General features: G+C 37.5%; 1 protein-coding gene and 1 long non-coding RNA gene across 3 annotated transcripts in view; one reads left to right on the forward strand and one right to left on the reverse strand.

Moving 5' to 3' along the window:
* The window catches only part of oca2 (oculocutaneous albinism II), a 144,341-nt gene that overhangs the window by 67,220 nt on the left and 61,388 nt on the right, over positions 1-15,733 (reverse strand). For both annotated transcript variants that reach the window (XM_022675048.2, NM_001320209.1), the window contains 2 exon segments: positions 13,717-13,849; positions 2,174-2,321 (listed from right to left, as the gene is read on the reverse strand). In XM_022675048.2, coding sequence (XP_022530769.2) covers positions 2,174-2,321; positions 13,717-13,849 — 281 coding nt within the window.
* On the forward strand, positions 1,533-4,862 carry LOC125802258 (uncharacterized). The gene is made up of 3 exons (XR_007439283.1): positions 1,533-1,695; positions 2,152-2,399; positions 4,146-4,862. It is a non-coding gene; the product is annotated as an uncharacterized LOC125802258 (long non-coding RNA).

Below are 15,733 nucleotides of genomic sequence, written 5' to 3' on the forward strand. Positions count from 1 at the left end.
GTGTGCATTAACCTCTTTTAGGCTCTGTGCAGTGCTCCCTGCAGATTTAGAACAAAAGATAGAAGAGTAATTTCTCCATAGCTTCTAAGCAGAGTGAATTTGAGTGTAAATACAGTGTGGGAGTATACTGCATCTGTTCAAATAGATATAATATATGACTAACATTTGCCATCACCTAGTGAAGTTGTAGTTTTTATGGCCACAATTTGTTGCCGAAGATGTTTGGACCTAATATTTTACTTTTATTTCATTTTTAAATGTCTAATTTGCTAGTTACTAAGCTAATTGAGACAAATAAAATAAAATATGCAGTATGTGTCACTGCACAAGTACAACCAAACTTGGTTGAAAATAGACAAACATTTAATAGACAAACATTTAATAGAAATACTTATAAAATACTTATAAAAAACTTATTAAATGCAGCCAAATCTACAAAAACCACAGATTAACTGGTTAAAGTGTCGTGTACCACTGTAAAACAGTTCCATGCTAGAGATTTGAAACTGTTTTGTTACCATCTGTCTGAAAATCATGTCTGAAAATCACCTTCTATACTCTTCTATACTCTAAATGTATACATATTACATTTATGTCACTATAAAGGATGTGAACTCCTCAAGCTGTTATACCAGTGAGGAAAAAAAAAAAACAGAAACCACCACTGGTTTTGCAGAGGTTAAAATGTTAATGCCACCTAGAGGATGCCATAGGGCACTCTAATCCATCAAAATAAAGGATCGGAACTGGATTATGATTTAACCAATAGGAGCCCAGACCCATTTCTAAATATTAATGCCAAAATACTGGAACAGAGCTGTAGATGCAAAAAAAAATACACTTTTATAAAAATAAGATGAGATGAACAAACACAGATTCACACACTGTCCTGTAGTGATGGTCTCAGGATTTTCAGTGTATGACACCTAGGGACTTCATGAGTTAAAGTGAAGGAAAGGTTGTGTAGGGAACTTCATACATCGTTTAAGGGGTCTGTGACACATACGTCACCATGAGTTATTCTGTGTTATATGCAGATACTTGATTCTTAAATTTTTATTTTGTAGAATTGGATTCACTTATTTTTGGTAAATTGGTGTTTTTGGCAAAATATACACCCAACATTTGATTCGCCCACTTTAATTCCTATAGCTACAACAATTGATATGAAGTTCTACATTTATTTATTTTATATTTTGTCCTTCTTAATATTTGCTATCATACTCTCTCATATGCTGTTGTTCCTTTTCTGTTAATAAATGTTCAGTCATTTCTTCTTCAGGGCTTTACCCTTTTAAGGAAGGTTACTTGTGCTGTTATCACTGGTTAAATTCCAGTCTTTACTCTCCTCTTTTTGTTTCCTATTTTCTGGGTTGTGACCTGTGCAGAGAGCTGGGGCTGCGTGACACACTAGCCCTGCCTCCTGCGTGTGCTTGTTGGGATGGAATGGTGTGACACTTGGTGTGGTGGTGCATGCAAGCTCAAATCCCTAAGGATTAAGGTGGCGATTAAGACTGATAGAGTGTCAGCTGTTGTCAGTTGTGCACCAAAGTGTTGGGCTGTCTGGTTCTTTTTTCCTGCTTTTGAAGATGTCCCACTGAGATGGCGTGTGTGACGGACCCAACCTACCTTCCTGACTGGAGAAGAGACCTGTCCTCTGCCTTATTTTCCGCACACTGCTAACTGATATCACAGGTCTGAGTAGTTCCTTTTTCGTTTTATCTCATATAAGGTAAATTATACCAAAGTTAGTTCAGACCCTGCTATGTGATTGGCTGTGAAGCATTCTAGGAGTGCTGTTATCAGCCGGTAATACATTGTAACCAAAGCTCTCCATGTATTTCTCCACCACATACAGGTAAACTAGCAACAATGCAGCGCTTTTAAGCCAAACAGCACAGCTACCAACAGAGCAGCAATGGAACTATTTTAACTCGCAGATCGTATTTTCTCGTCCTGTTTAACTCAAAACTTGATTTTTTACATGTTTATACTATATAAGCCTGCGGCCACGTGCCTACGACTGCAGCACTGAAGTGCCAATATTACACATTATAGCACTTCTTCTCATTTAGTATTGCTTAACAATAATTGTGGCTGAAAATGTATGGCTCAACTTAATATACAGTGTTATACTAACATATCTTTTAGGCACACTACTGTGGCGCCTTACCTCTGGAAGGTTCTGAGCTGCTTGCGCAGGAGACTCTCCAGGTTGAGCACCTTCTGCATGAGAAGACACTTCACAGCAGTCTCCTCCCGGCTGGCTGGGTTGATGCGATGTGCGGTCTGTCTCCAAACCAGAATCTCATGCTTCAACTCTGTAGAGGACAGGACAAAATAACGGTCAACAAAAACACTAGGAGAACTGAGTGGTCTTCCATTCATGAGTAAACCTGGTAAGCTTGGATCAGATTGCAGGGATATAAAGAAGGGTGTAGGCACACTGGATATAAAGACTTTTTTTTTTTTTTAAAACGTTGGCTCTAGGAAATTGCAGACAAAGTGTTTGTTCTTGTAGGCCTCATGTGACGGGATTTTGATTATTTCCACAATAAAAATACGAGCTGAGATCCCACTAAGATTCTGATCCACTTATAAAGTCTGATGTATCACTTACTCTGTCAGACAAAAATGGCTAAAGGTTTCCATGTGAACCTCACTCATGTTCCAGGCCATAGTGTTTATATATTTATTTCCAAGCCTCAGATTGAATGACACAGCAGTGGGCAGCTAGTAATGGAAATGTGAGCGCTGTGAGCACAGCCTATCTTCGCTATAGCAAACAGGGACAATATTGGAGGGTAAAATCCATTTCCAATCATTAGGATCTGACTGGGACTCCCTGTGCAGACCTAATCCTGCCTGCTGGTGCCAGGGATTGACTGGATTGGAAGTAGGTAGAGATAGTGGGGGGAAAAGACCAGTAAAGGGAGCACAAAAGAGGATTAAAGGGGAACCTGGGTGTTTGGCAGGACTTCCAGCATTAGTCCCCCATCGCACTTCTTTGTAAGGGTTGCTAGGCTCTCTTAATAGGAGTTAATTGACCCAAGGAAAGCACACTGTGCACCAATTGACACAATTACTGTTAAAGGCAGGGGCCTGAGGGATGATATAGGCTTGGTGCTTCTGGCCAATGAGGTAAAGCAGCGGGGCTGACTGGAGTCATGGGAACTGGCCGTGCAGCATCTTCTGGCTTTATGGATTTGAGGTTGGACTGGCATTGAGCGACCACCAGCGTGCGTCGCAGTGGTCTTCCGTACCGAAGTCATCGGGGGCCCACTGAACACAGAATCTGATTGGTGAGGCGTGCACCTCCTGGAGTTCAAAGTCATTGGACTCTGCCTCTACAATACATTCACCAACACTTTCTGATTGTGATGGACCTGAAACCCAATAACCTTTTACAGGCTTTACACAGATTGAGGCCCAGCGGATGAAGCCTCCTGCCGTTTTTTTGGCGCTCTTGGCACAAAGGAAAAAGAATAGACACACTAGGCTAAGGCTAGCAGCATGGAGAAATACTGATAAGACTTGTTCTCCTGCCGTCTTAAAGCAGAGCCAGTTACGTTCCTTTTCTTTCAAATGCATTGGTTCCTGTTTAATCTACAAACAAGGGGAACGAAGCATATTTATGAATTACATTAAAGCTCTAGGTGTGAAAAATTCATTTGAGGAATGTCTTGGTGAGCTGAGCTCATAGACAGTGCTGTGGAGTTCACATGAGGACAGGGGTATTGAAATATGCCTCCTGTACAAATTTAATAGTGTTTCAGCCCAACAGACATGGAATACTGATATTAAAAGGTCAATAAACCAACCAATAAAGGTAGACTATCTTATAGTACATTGCTTCAGGCTTCCTCTGTATAAAGTAAAACTCGTAAAAACAAAGTGTCATAGCTGCATAGAAGAACATCCATACATTTCTCCATCCAAAAAGAAAGTCTAGCCGTCAACTCATTTAATTCAGTTTTTTTCCAGATGTTTAACTGAACTCAATACAACTATCTTTTACACTGTATCATTTTAGTTCTGGTGACAAAATTGATACATTTCTGGACAGCCCTAATGTGAGTGTTGGTACTGTCTATGTTCTCAAGAATATTGTCTTTTTTATTGTCTTTTTTTCTTTTTGTTCTCAGGTTGGCTCTAATGGATTATAACTTGGATAAACGTGGATATCATTTATTTAGAGATCTGCAAGGATACATGGTGCTAGTAGGTTCCTAATGGACATGCTGCAGAGTTCGTGGAAGCATTCGTGTAGTTTTTTTTTTCCCTTAAGTGAGGTTTGAGGTTTAATCTCTACGTTAAAACGTTTATGTATCAATAATTTTCTAATGAATACAAATAGTTGATCACAACAAAATCTATCCAACCAATACTATCCAGGATTTTGATGCCATTAAACTAAAGAGATGAACCTCTGCTTCATTTATAACACTTCTATAACCCTGCTGAGAAGCACCATATCGTATATAAGTTCTCTGAATAAGTTGGGACCCTTAAACAAACGTGGTAACACATTTTCCAATCATAACAGCCGATAATACTCACCTCTGAGAGGCGAAAGAGCTAGTGTTTGGTGCGTTTAGCAGCTAATGCTAATACCTCTCTAGCCTCGGTGCCACAGGCTAAACTAAAACTCCTGTATAACGCTGCACTTTAGTGGAGTGGCTTTACTGCTCTTTACAACCTGACAGGTAAAATTCATACATAAGGCGCATCGGATTAAAAGGCACACTGACGATTTTTTGGAAAATTATAGGATTAAAAGTGCACCTTACAGTGCCAAAACTGCGTTTTCACTGCTTACGAATTTGTTATGAAGTTTCTATTTAGGTACCCTTTAAGTTAAATGTTATCCAACAATTATATATGTTTTACTTATTAAAACTAAGAAGATATAGAAACATAGATCACACACACTTTCATTGTTGTTTTGTTCTATAAACTAGACAGCATTTTTCCCAAATTCCAGATAAGAACATTGTCATTTAGAGAATTTATTTGTAGAAAATGAGAAATGGCTGAAAAAACAAAAAAGATTTTAAGCAATTCAGCTTGGTTTGATGGTTTGTGATCATCCATCTTGCTCTTGATTATATTCCAGAGGTTTTCAATTTGGTAAAATCAAAGAAACTCATCATTTTCAAGTGGTCTCTTTTTTTTCAGAGCTGTATGTGGCTTTATTCGATTGATGTAATTTCTTCAGTTCTGTCTGTGCAGTGACCTCTTTCAACTAGTTTCAGTGACCCAAGTTTGTTGGTGTTACTGATACATTGTTCTGCAAATATTTGTCACTCCTGTTCTCGAAAATAATGAACAGTTTACGAAAGGCTTCACTCAACATTCTCGCCACTAGCCGCCCAAAACAAATCCAGCCTTGAGGGGCCTTTCTAATTAATATCTATAACCCACTCGCACCTCAAGTGCCTATCAGTGGGACACTAATGACACAATCAGCGCTGACGGACTAACACTGCAATTTACCACAGAGAACTAGCATAGCAGACTTAAAAGAGGCTTTGTGGGTGAGCACCAACGATAAGGCCACCGTTAAGCATTCAGAGGGTGCTTTCCGTGAAGCACTGGCCATCTGTAAAAGAGGATGGTTGAAGAAGAACTATTACATGGACAGGCTGTTATTTCAATGCCATTGTAATGCACTCAGGTGTGCTGAGTGGGGCTCAGGTGTAGAGTTAGATGGAGGAGAGGATGGGGAAGAATAGCCAGGACGAAGTGTCTCTTGGAGGGACAGCTGCTTGCTAGAGAACAGTCTGGCTTTGGACAGCAGCCCTAGCACTGGGATTTAGGGTTGAATCCCAGCAGCACCATATGCCATCTGAGGCGGAGGATTCACAACACAATCAGCCATGTTCTCATGTGGAGGGAAAGATGGCAGCATTAGTGTTTTTGTTTTTCTCACACAAAGGAAAATAATGAATAATAATTGGGAACTTTAATATTGTAATATGTAATATTTGTAATACATGGATTATGGGGATGTTAAGTTCATAGTAACCATGAATTTCAGAGTAAACTTAGCATGTGTCATGCTTAAAGTCAACAGTTTCTTAGTTTTTGAGTATCCACACTCTGGCACTGTGGTGATGTGTTATAGTAGTATGTGTTGCAAGACTGAGAATAGTCCACCAAATAGAAATATCCAGCCAACAGAGTCCTTTCTAAAGCATCTTGTGATCACTGATAAAGGACTAGAAGATGACTAACGCAAATTTTACATCTACAAATGTGGGCCAGATAGGTAGGAGTGTCTAATAGAGTGGACGATGTTTGTACACTGAGATGTTTATAGAGATTTTACCTACTCTGTGGTGGTCTATCCTGTGGGTTTCTGACTCTTAAATAACAAGGTAAAAGGAGGATAATAAAGTATGCATGAAATGTATAAGAAACAACAAGGATTATATACACCTACAAAGTGCTTCTATATAATCAGTGGAGCAAAATAAAAAAAGAGTGCACTGGATTATAAGGCACACTTTCAATTAACATATATTTTCTGCTCTATTTTCATACATAATATGCACTGGTTTATAAGGCACATTATGAGATGCTAGTAAGGAACAGGGATGTCACCATGTTTTCCTTCTAATTCAGCAGGTCTCTCTGCTGGGGGGGGTGGTGTTCCGGGGGTAGTTATCCCCAGTTAAGTAAAGCTAAGCTAAATCAACAAAACTGTAGTTTTTTAAAATAAAAAATACTTTTTTTTTTAAAAGTCAAACGAGTACTGGATTTTAATCTACACAGATTTCTCTCCTGAAAACTCTTCATTTGGGAGAGTAAAGCGCTTCTGTTTATGTACAGTAAGCTTAGATTTCCAAATTTCCCCAGCACTAAAGGGTGAAGCAATTAGCGGTTAGCGGTTCGCAATTAGCGGTTAATGCTGCTCCAGCACTGCTAGCTAGGGTTAGCAGCAGACTACAGTCCGATAATACTCACCTCTGAACGGCAAAAGACCTAACGCTTAGCGGTAAGCAGCTAATGCTAATACCGCTTCAGCCTCTGCGCCTTATAGTGCAAAAATACAGTATAAAAACAAGGAGGTGCACATTCTATTTTGTCTGGACTGTCTAATAGGCTAATTCTCACAAGTATTCATGTACAAAACCAACCACATGAAGGTTTTCTTGCGAAACTACTCCTTCTGTATTCTTCTGGGTATTACTGTTTTCCGCAGTTTCTGTTTACACATGCATTGCACAAGGTCTTATGCAGGTAAACATTTAACTCTAGCTGACATTCACACCTGTGTAAATAACTGGTAAAGAAAAGGCACGTGTGAAAAGGCTGTCACAAACTCTCACAGAGGGATCTTCACCTAGAACACCAATGAGAAGTTTTGTATGATAGGATTAAAGGATAATTCTTAGTATGTTCTGAAATTAGTCAGATCAAAGTTTTTTTTTTAGTACACTACTGTATATTTTGCTGTGTACTGGGGGAAAAAAGCTTTGCAATTACTGTACATGATTAAAATGTTATAGAATAATTATATATGGTATGTTTCACTAATTGACCTAACTCTTGAATGTTTCTGTTCTATCAAACTGTAACCTACAGTGTTTTTACAGCACAGAAACTTCTAGATATGCAAACTGGGATGAGTTGCTAAAAAAAATGAAGTTACCTGCTGCTATTTGCTGATTTGCTGTTAGCATCCTGCAGCTATAGCTCAATATGAAATGTATTAAGTTTAGATTGGAAACTGGACAAGCTGAAAAAGTTAGATTTGGACCTATATTACTTTTTTTGCTTCAAAACTCAAATCTACTTTACAAGGTTATGGTCACGAAGCAGCAGCCAGAGTACAACTTGTCGAGCTGCTTGACATTACACTGTAGTCAATAGTTTGAAAAAGCACTTGTGCTGCAGCAAACACATCGGAGGTGTTGCTAGCATCACCTGCACAGATAACACAGTCATGTGATAGAGCCGAACTTGATGAGAACTTGTGAGGAAAAAAATAAACTAAAGGACTGTTGAGATTAGTATAATTTTAACATAGAATATTGAATGAATATTGTTTCATTCTATAAACCACCAACAACATTTCTCCCAAATTCCAAATAAAAAAAATAGTCATCGGCTAAATTATAAAAGATGCAGAGCTTTTAGACCTCAGATAATGCAAAGAACATGCAAGGAAAAAGTTAATATTCTTAAAATTTTAAGAATTCAAAAATCAATATTTGGTGGAATAACCCTGTTTTTTCACAGTTTTCATGCATATTGGCATATTCTCCTCAATCAGTCTTACACACTGCTTTTGGGTAAATTTATTCCACTTCTGGTGCAAAATTTTAAGCATTCATTTTAAGTTCTGCTTGGTTTGGCTTGGCTTGTGATCATCCATCTTTCTCTTGATTATATTCTAGATGTTTTCAATTTGGCAAAAACCAAAGAAACTTATAATTTTATGAGAGCTATTAAATGTTTTAGAACCCTAACAAAAAATTATCATGAAAAGCATGATATATATAATAAATCTAGGCTCATCATACTCTAATAATGTTTTCAAGGTATACGCAATTGTACATTGTACAGGAACATTTTTCTAAAGTGTTATTCCATCTGTTTTTTATAAATACCAAGTACTTTTTCAGTCTTTGGTTGCTGTATTCCAGCTTTTTAGAGTTGTATGTTACTTCTATCAAGTTCTTAATGTATCAATTATTTTTTAATGTAATTATTTACATTTTACACAGCCTCCCAACTTTTTGGACTTGGGGTTGTATTACATTATGCTTGTGATTTTTTTTTTCCCCATCTAAAATGACTCCTTGTGTTAACCGTGTGTTAGACACATACAGTAAAAGGTTAGTACCTTTCTGCTTCTCTAACCCTTGTATGTTTTACATATTTATTTGACTTGCCTCTGCATAAAAAAATAAAAAAATCAATCATGCTCTGGAATGAAAGGTACGATCAGTGTGATGACTCTACAAGCTTTCAAGCTTCATAAAGCCAAAGAAAAAGCAAACTGAAAGCACACTGCCCCCTCCATGGCACTGCTATAGATTAAAGCATCAATACTCAGTGATCTGAAGAAACGCATTCAATAAAACAAAGCTATTGAAGGTTGTAAACAGAGGTATGCAGATGTATCTCTTTTAGAGAGTATTTCTTGGCTATAATATTGGATTTCAACATACTGAAGGGGAACACAAACAGGGGAAAGAGTCTGAGAGTTCTTCTACTTTTTAGGCAAACATTTAGGCATTAAATAGCTTGAAATGATGCTACTCCCACCTCACAAACCAACCTTTCACCTGAGCTATCTGAATATTTTGAACATGTTTGACAACAGCAATGTAGAAAAGCTTGATAGCATCCACAAACACCTGAGTTATTTTCAGTTAGCCAGAGGGTCCAGATAAGAGTGAGAAAAAAAAAAAAAGGAGTAGTGCACATTTTAATGGGGGAGGCGCTGAGCGAGATAACACACACAGACAAACACACACACAAACACAGAGCTTTAGAACACAGAGGTCCACACAAGCTTATATGGATTCCTGGGAATCCCTTTAGAACCTGTTGGAAAGCACTGTTCCAGCCAACAGGCCAGGTTTTAGCTTCACAAGATACCCTGCCTAACTGTGATAAACAGAACTGGACAACTACAAGGTCCAGGTATTGTCCCCAAACATACGAATAAGCTGTTAGCTCTGTTCACAACGTAACCGCACTGATTAAGCCTGTACCTGAAAAAGAAAAAGTCAAAAACCCATCTCAGCAAACAGGCTAATGCACAGCTATATGATAATGCGTGCACTCTCTGCTGATACTCCGATCACGCTTGAAGTGGGTGAGCCGAGAGGGCATTTTAGCATAGAAATAGCTTTTTACATGTGCAAAAGCAAGTGCTTTTGAGATTAGATGGTCATGAGAATTACTGGGTATAGCCAATGGGGGCACATGTTAGACAGAGAACTGGCCTTGCTCTCATGCACACTTGATATATGTCAGATTTATGGATTATACATACACGAGGCTCCATTTGAACTTGAGCCTTTTCAGCATCAATTTCAACTATAAACATACTGTATTTTCTGAAGATACTGAAAGCTCACTGGTACCACTTTAAAATAAGGCTCCTTTATAAAGGGTTTAGAAGTAGTTTATAAGTTCATTAATGGTTAGGAACTAAGTTGTAAATACTAAGATTACATAAAAAAAACATTAATAAGCTCTTACAACACAGAACAAGAATAGACAGATCTAATAAAAGAATACAGAAAGTCAGTTTAGTCATATAAGGTTCTTTATAGTTAAATGAATAAAGTTATTAACAAAAAAAGTTAATGATGACTAGTGAAAAAGACAAAGTAAGATAAGCATCTAGCAAGCCATGAAATTTAACAGTATAAACAAAAGTGGAATCACTATTTGCCCTTTCTATTTATGTGTTGTAACTGCTTATTAATGCTTTAATAAACTCCTTTTTAAACTGTCCTTTAAAACCCTTTATAAAGAAGCCTTATTTTAAAGTGGTACTTTTAATGTCTGTTATTTTCAGTTCAGTAATGGCGGCGCTCGGAACTGAAGCTAGCATTATAGGATGTAAACAGAGGTTTTTAATAAGCTTCTTGTGCACTTTTTAAGTTATTAATGCCTCATATTAAAGGTCAGGGCTCTCCAAATTCTACCAAGGAGGTGTGGAGCTACTTTGAGGCTGGATAACGGTGGAAAAAGCTTAGATTTATCGGGGCAAATTATGCCCCGTGTCACCCAGTCTGATGGGTGTTTTGACAAACTGTTAAAATGTCTGGATCTCGGAACACTGTGGGAGAATGTAGGTGTGCTATTCATCAAAGGTAAGTAATTTTTTTATCATGTTTTACTACACCAAAAGTCCATTTTACACTGGAGTTCTCCTTTAATATTTAATGATGCATCCTGACCATCCCTAGACCATGTTTTGAGATACTACAGAAAATGTAGAATTGTCCTTTAAATTTCAACCCTAACAGAAAAATAATCAATTTTTGGGATTTACCAAAAGCCACAGACTTTAAGAGATTAGTAACATCATCAAGTTAATATACATATAAAACATACTGAAATAATAATTAATTACTGAACTAATTACTGAAATAATTACCTCCATCAAATATGTAACACTTTTTTCAATAATTTCACTTGAACGGTAATTGGAACAGATTATCAGTCTAAATACTTTTTTTTTATGAGACCTGTTACCTTAGTATGCCGCCAACAAAACCCTCACTCACCACTGTTGTTCTTTTTCCTGTCTACTCACAAGCTTTGACAAACATTTGCAAAAGCAAATGTGAGCATCACTTGGTGTGAAACTATGGCTATGAATATGTTCACACAGCAAATGAAAGTGGCACAAATCTCATTCTCATCAAATCTATTTTTAGGTTGTTCACACCATCATTTTAATGTTCCTCATATCTGGCATTTGTTTGAAGTTTCGGTTTCATCCTTGACAAAATTACAGCAGCCATGAAGGAACCTTGAAGGGGGCAGCTGAGGGGTTTATCCCTTAGAATTAGCTTGAGCTCAATAGTACACAATTTCTTCTTTTTTCATTTCTTTAAACTTCATTGTTAAGCTCTTTTTTTATTTATTTCTTTTGACTCTGCAGCGAAATCCCGTTTTTGTGTTCGTCCATTTCATTAGGACCTAGCAACTGAGCGGTTATTGGAATAAATCAATCTAAATACTGTATTTAGATATCCCGCCAATGAAACCCTCACTCACCACTGTCGTCCTTTTCCATTTCTACTCTACGTTCATTTACCCTTTTTTACAAGGCTTTATTCTCCTTGACATAAAAGTTGACATAAAACTTCTGATCACACTGCTGCACATCAGATATGCATCCATGAAAGCTCTCCAATATCTGATGTGTTATTTGCCTTTACAATTCTCTTTATATTCTCTGTGACATGAACGTAAAGAACAAGAAGACATTGTTATTAGTATTATCATTATTGTTGTTGTTCAGTAGATCATCTGATTCTGTCCGAAAGGGCACATTAACCTAGTTGCTGTGTGAGGTCCTCTATGACAGGATTTATGGATTTAATAGAGAGCTATTGAACTTTGGAGAAAAAGGTCATCTGATAAGGATAATGGAATATTGCTTGAAATTGCCTGAAAGGGGCAAACAAGGTAAAAAAAAAAAAAAAAAAAAAAAAAAAAAAAAACAGATTTTCTTGTTCATATTGTGGAGGGCCCTTCATAGCCCTACAATGGCAAAGCAATATGAAAGCACTTGGCAGAAGAAGGACAAACGCCTAATGAATGGCATCGTTGTGAGGCCGTCATCTTGCATCACATCTGGTAAGAGTGGGAACTGTAACTCAGCCAGGCTGCGAGGCTGAAAATCGAGGTTTGAATAGGAAGAATAAATAATAGCATATTGTCTGTGACACACTGACACATTCACCACCTGATCCTCTAGAGTGTGAGACTACAGTCACTGCAGCCACAAATCTGCCTGTAGAGAGGGCCAGGTGTGCCTTGTGTCTTATTGTTTAACAAACAATACATTATCTCTCCCTCTATTGGGGTCAGCGGAATAATCATCTTCATTTATATTGCATTCACAAAAGCGTGTCTCAAATTAGACAACTTAATCTATGCCCCTGAGGATAAACCTGAACTCAGATGTTCCTCAGCTGTCTGTACTTGCACATTTTTGCACATCTGATTGATCAGATATGTTTGCTGCTCAGCTTTTTATGTCTGATAACTACAGAATGCAATGGCTTGCAAATCTTGCAATAGACCCATATTTTATTGATTTCATGAAAACATTTATCTCGAAAATGTTGAGGTGGGGCAACAAAAGGCTAGAAAAGCTAGGTGATACTAATTTAAATAAAATGAATAAAACAAATCTGAACAACTAATCTTAACACACTCTTTAAGACTTACTGATTGACCAATCACAGTGTCACCTGAGGGCCCAAAGGTCACCAGCATCCAGTACTGACTGTCAGCCTTTTCCCTTTCAAACAGAGATTTTTCCAGATTCTCTAAATCATTTGATGATATTTTGTTCTGTAGATGGAGGAATATCCAAAGTCTTTGCTATTTTACATTGATAAACATTTTTCTAAAATTGTTCCACAATTTTTAGACACAGTTTTCCACAGATTGGTGAACCTTTGCCTGTCTTTTCTTCTTAAATGCTCTTTTCATATCCAACTATGTGAGTTAATAGCAAATTGCTCCTACAAATTGCAGCTGTTTTATTAGTTTCACTTACTTTTCCAGCCGGCTGTTGCAACTATTTTAAGATCTGTTGCTCCAATCAAGTTCCAAAAGAGCTGTTTAATGTTTAATATGTCTAACTTTCAACATGTGACATGTTCCAGGTTCTACTTTAGCATCACTTTGGTTTGGAATTGGGGTGGTAACAAAGTTCTTGCCTCATTATGTGTGACAACATTATAGAAATCCACGTTTATATGAGTTTGCTTCCATTAAGAACATGTTTGTAGTTGAGATGTTTTAAAGGGTTAGGATTTAAGAAAATGTCAGATACCAATTATCAAAGTTAGATAAATACATACATACATTTGATTACTAAGAAAACTGTAATTTTGATTTTATTTCATTTTAAATGGACTAAAATAAAAGATCTGATCCTAGAAAATGTATTGTAAGGATTAACTGACCTCCAAAGAAAGTTAAAAGCTCACCACTTACCCACAATCTCACTGGACTCTTTATTGTAGAGTTTCTTATTCCAGTAGAGCATTCTCAGGAACGGAAAGGAGGTCAGGAGCACCAGACAGATCCCCAGGAACATGTACCCTGTAAATCCTGCAAAGTCAAGCCCCTACAGAGAGGGACAGAGCGAGTGAGAAAAGGAGATGTAAGACAAAGTGAGACAAAGAAAGAGAATAAAAAATGTCATGTTTTGTCACTGTAACTGCACACGAGCAATGAGCAATTCTGTAGAGAATATAATAACTTAATAACAGCTATCAAGAGAGACAGAGAGACAGAGAGTCTTTCAAAACATGTATCCAGTCTATTCACATGTAACACATCTAATACTTCAGAGAATAATAGAATGCCTTCATGGTATCTGTCACAGTGTGGTGTTTAAAAGCAGTCTCTGTGATGTGATATGAATCTTAATGCTGTGACCTGGCTGTAATATCTCTCTTATATGAAGTGCATAAACTCTTTACCTTCCACCCATTTTCATTATATAGCCTAATTCATCTCCTGCTATTACCGCATGCCACCATCAGAGTGGTCACGTAGTCCACTGATGCCTGCACAGATATGTGAGCAAAATAGCTTTATGTGCCCAGGAAGATAATCGTGCACATACTCTTTAAGAGCTTGTCTCTGAATAGTGGCACAGAGCGGCTCATTGTGCTGAACAGAGGAGAGTTGTGTTCTGGTAAATGTACTGATTTATATGCAGTTCAGAGATATGTCATAAAGAGAAGCTGGAAATTCAATAAAAGGGCGGGCGGGGCGCCGGGTAACAGCATCCTCGCTGTAATTCAGCTGCATCACACGGCTCGGGCCTGGCAGACACCCAGGACTTACAGTACTTCCTGAGAATTAGAGGAGAAGAAGATGAAGACGAGGGGGTGGTGGAGGTGAAGGAGGAGGGAGGGAGACCTTGTCTGGGTTCCTTTTGGCCATGTGGTTCTTCAAAGCAGATCAAGGTAGTGGTAACAAACCCCTCTACCTCTAACACCAAACCCTCTACATGCTACAGACACAAGACAAACACTGACCTGCATGAGAGAGAATGAAAGAAAGAGAGAATGAGTGAGAGAATAAGAGAGACAATGAAAGAGAAAGAGAGAGAGAGAGAGAGAGAGAGAGAGAGAGAGAGAGAGAGAGAAACAATTAGATAGAATGAGAGAGAGAATGGACGAGGGCACATTAAGAGAGAATAAATGAGAGACATTGAGAGAAAGAGAGAGAGAAAGACAAGAAGAGAATGAGAGAGAGAGACATTGAGAGAGACAATGAGAGACACAATGAAAGAGAGAGAGAATGAGATAAAATGAGAGAGAATGAATGAGAGACAATGAGAGAGAAAGACATTGAGATGGAATGAGAGAGAGACATTGAGAGAGACATTGAGAGAGAGAGAGAAAGAGAGAGAGATAGAATGAATGACAGAGACAGAGAGAGAAAGTCAATAAGATAGAATGAGAGAGAACAAGAGAGAGAAAGAAAATGAGAGAATAAAAAAGTGAAAGAAAGAGAGCGAGAGAAAGTAAATGAGATAAATAATTTGTGTAAAAAGAAGAGAGAAATTGGAAATAAAAAAGAAAAATAATGAAAATGGGTGGAAAAGACTGAAATTAGAAAAATTAGAACTGCATCTGAAATGAAACTTTTTGGCAGAATACCTTTCATTTTACAGTTTTTTTTTATTTATTCTGCAGCTTTTTTCATCAATAAACAGCCTAAATGTTAAGCAATTGCTATTTAACTACAAACTACAATGTAAAAATATTTATTGAACACTTAAACTTTTTACTATTCCATATACTATTCCAGATAGAAAGGAACAATACAGTTACCTCAGCAGTGAAATTCTAATCATGAATATACATCAGTAGTGCACCTCAAGTCACATGATAAAGGTACCCAGTCTTTTAGTTATGTTTAGTCAAATTTTGATTGACAATGATTTGTTCTACCCATAAGAAGAAAAAAAAAACAGTAGAAAAGAGGCAGAAAA

Source organism: Astyanax mexicanus, chromosome 5 (assembly GCF_023375975.1).
Source record: "Astyanax mexicanus isolate ESR-SI-001 chromosome 5, AstMex3_surface, whole genome shotgun sequence".
NCBI lineage: Eukaryota > Metazoa > Chordata > Actinopteri > Characiformes > Acestrorhamphidae > Astyanax > Astyanax mexicanus.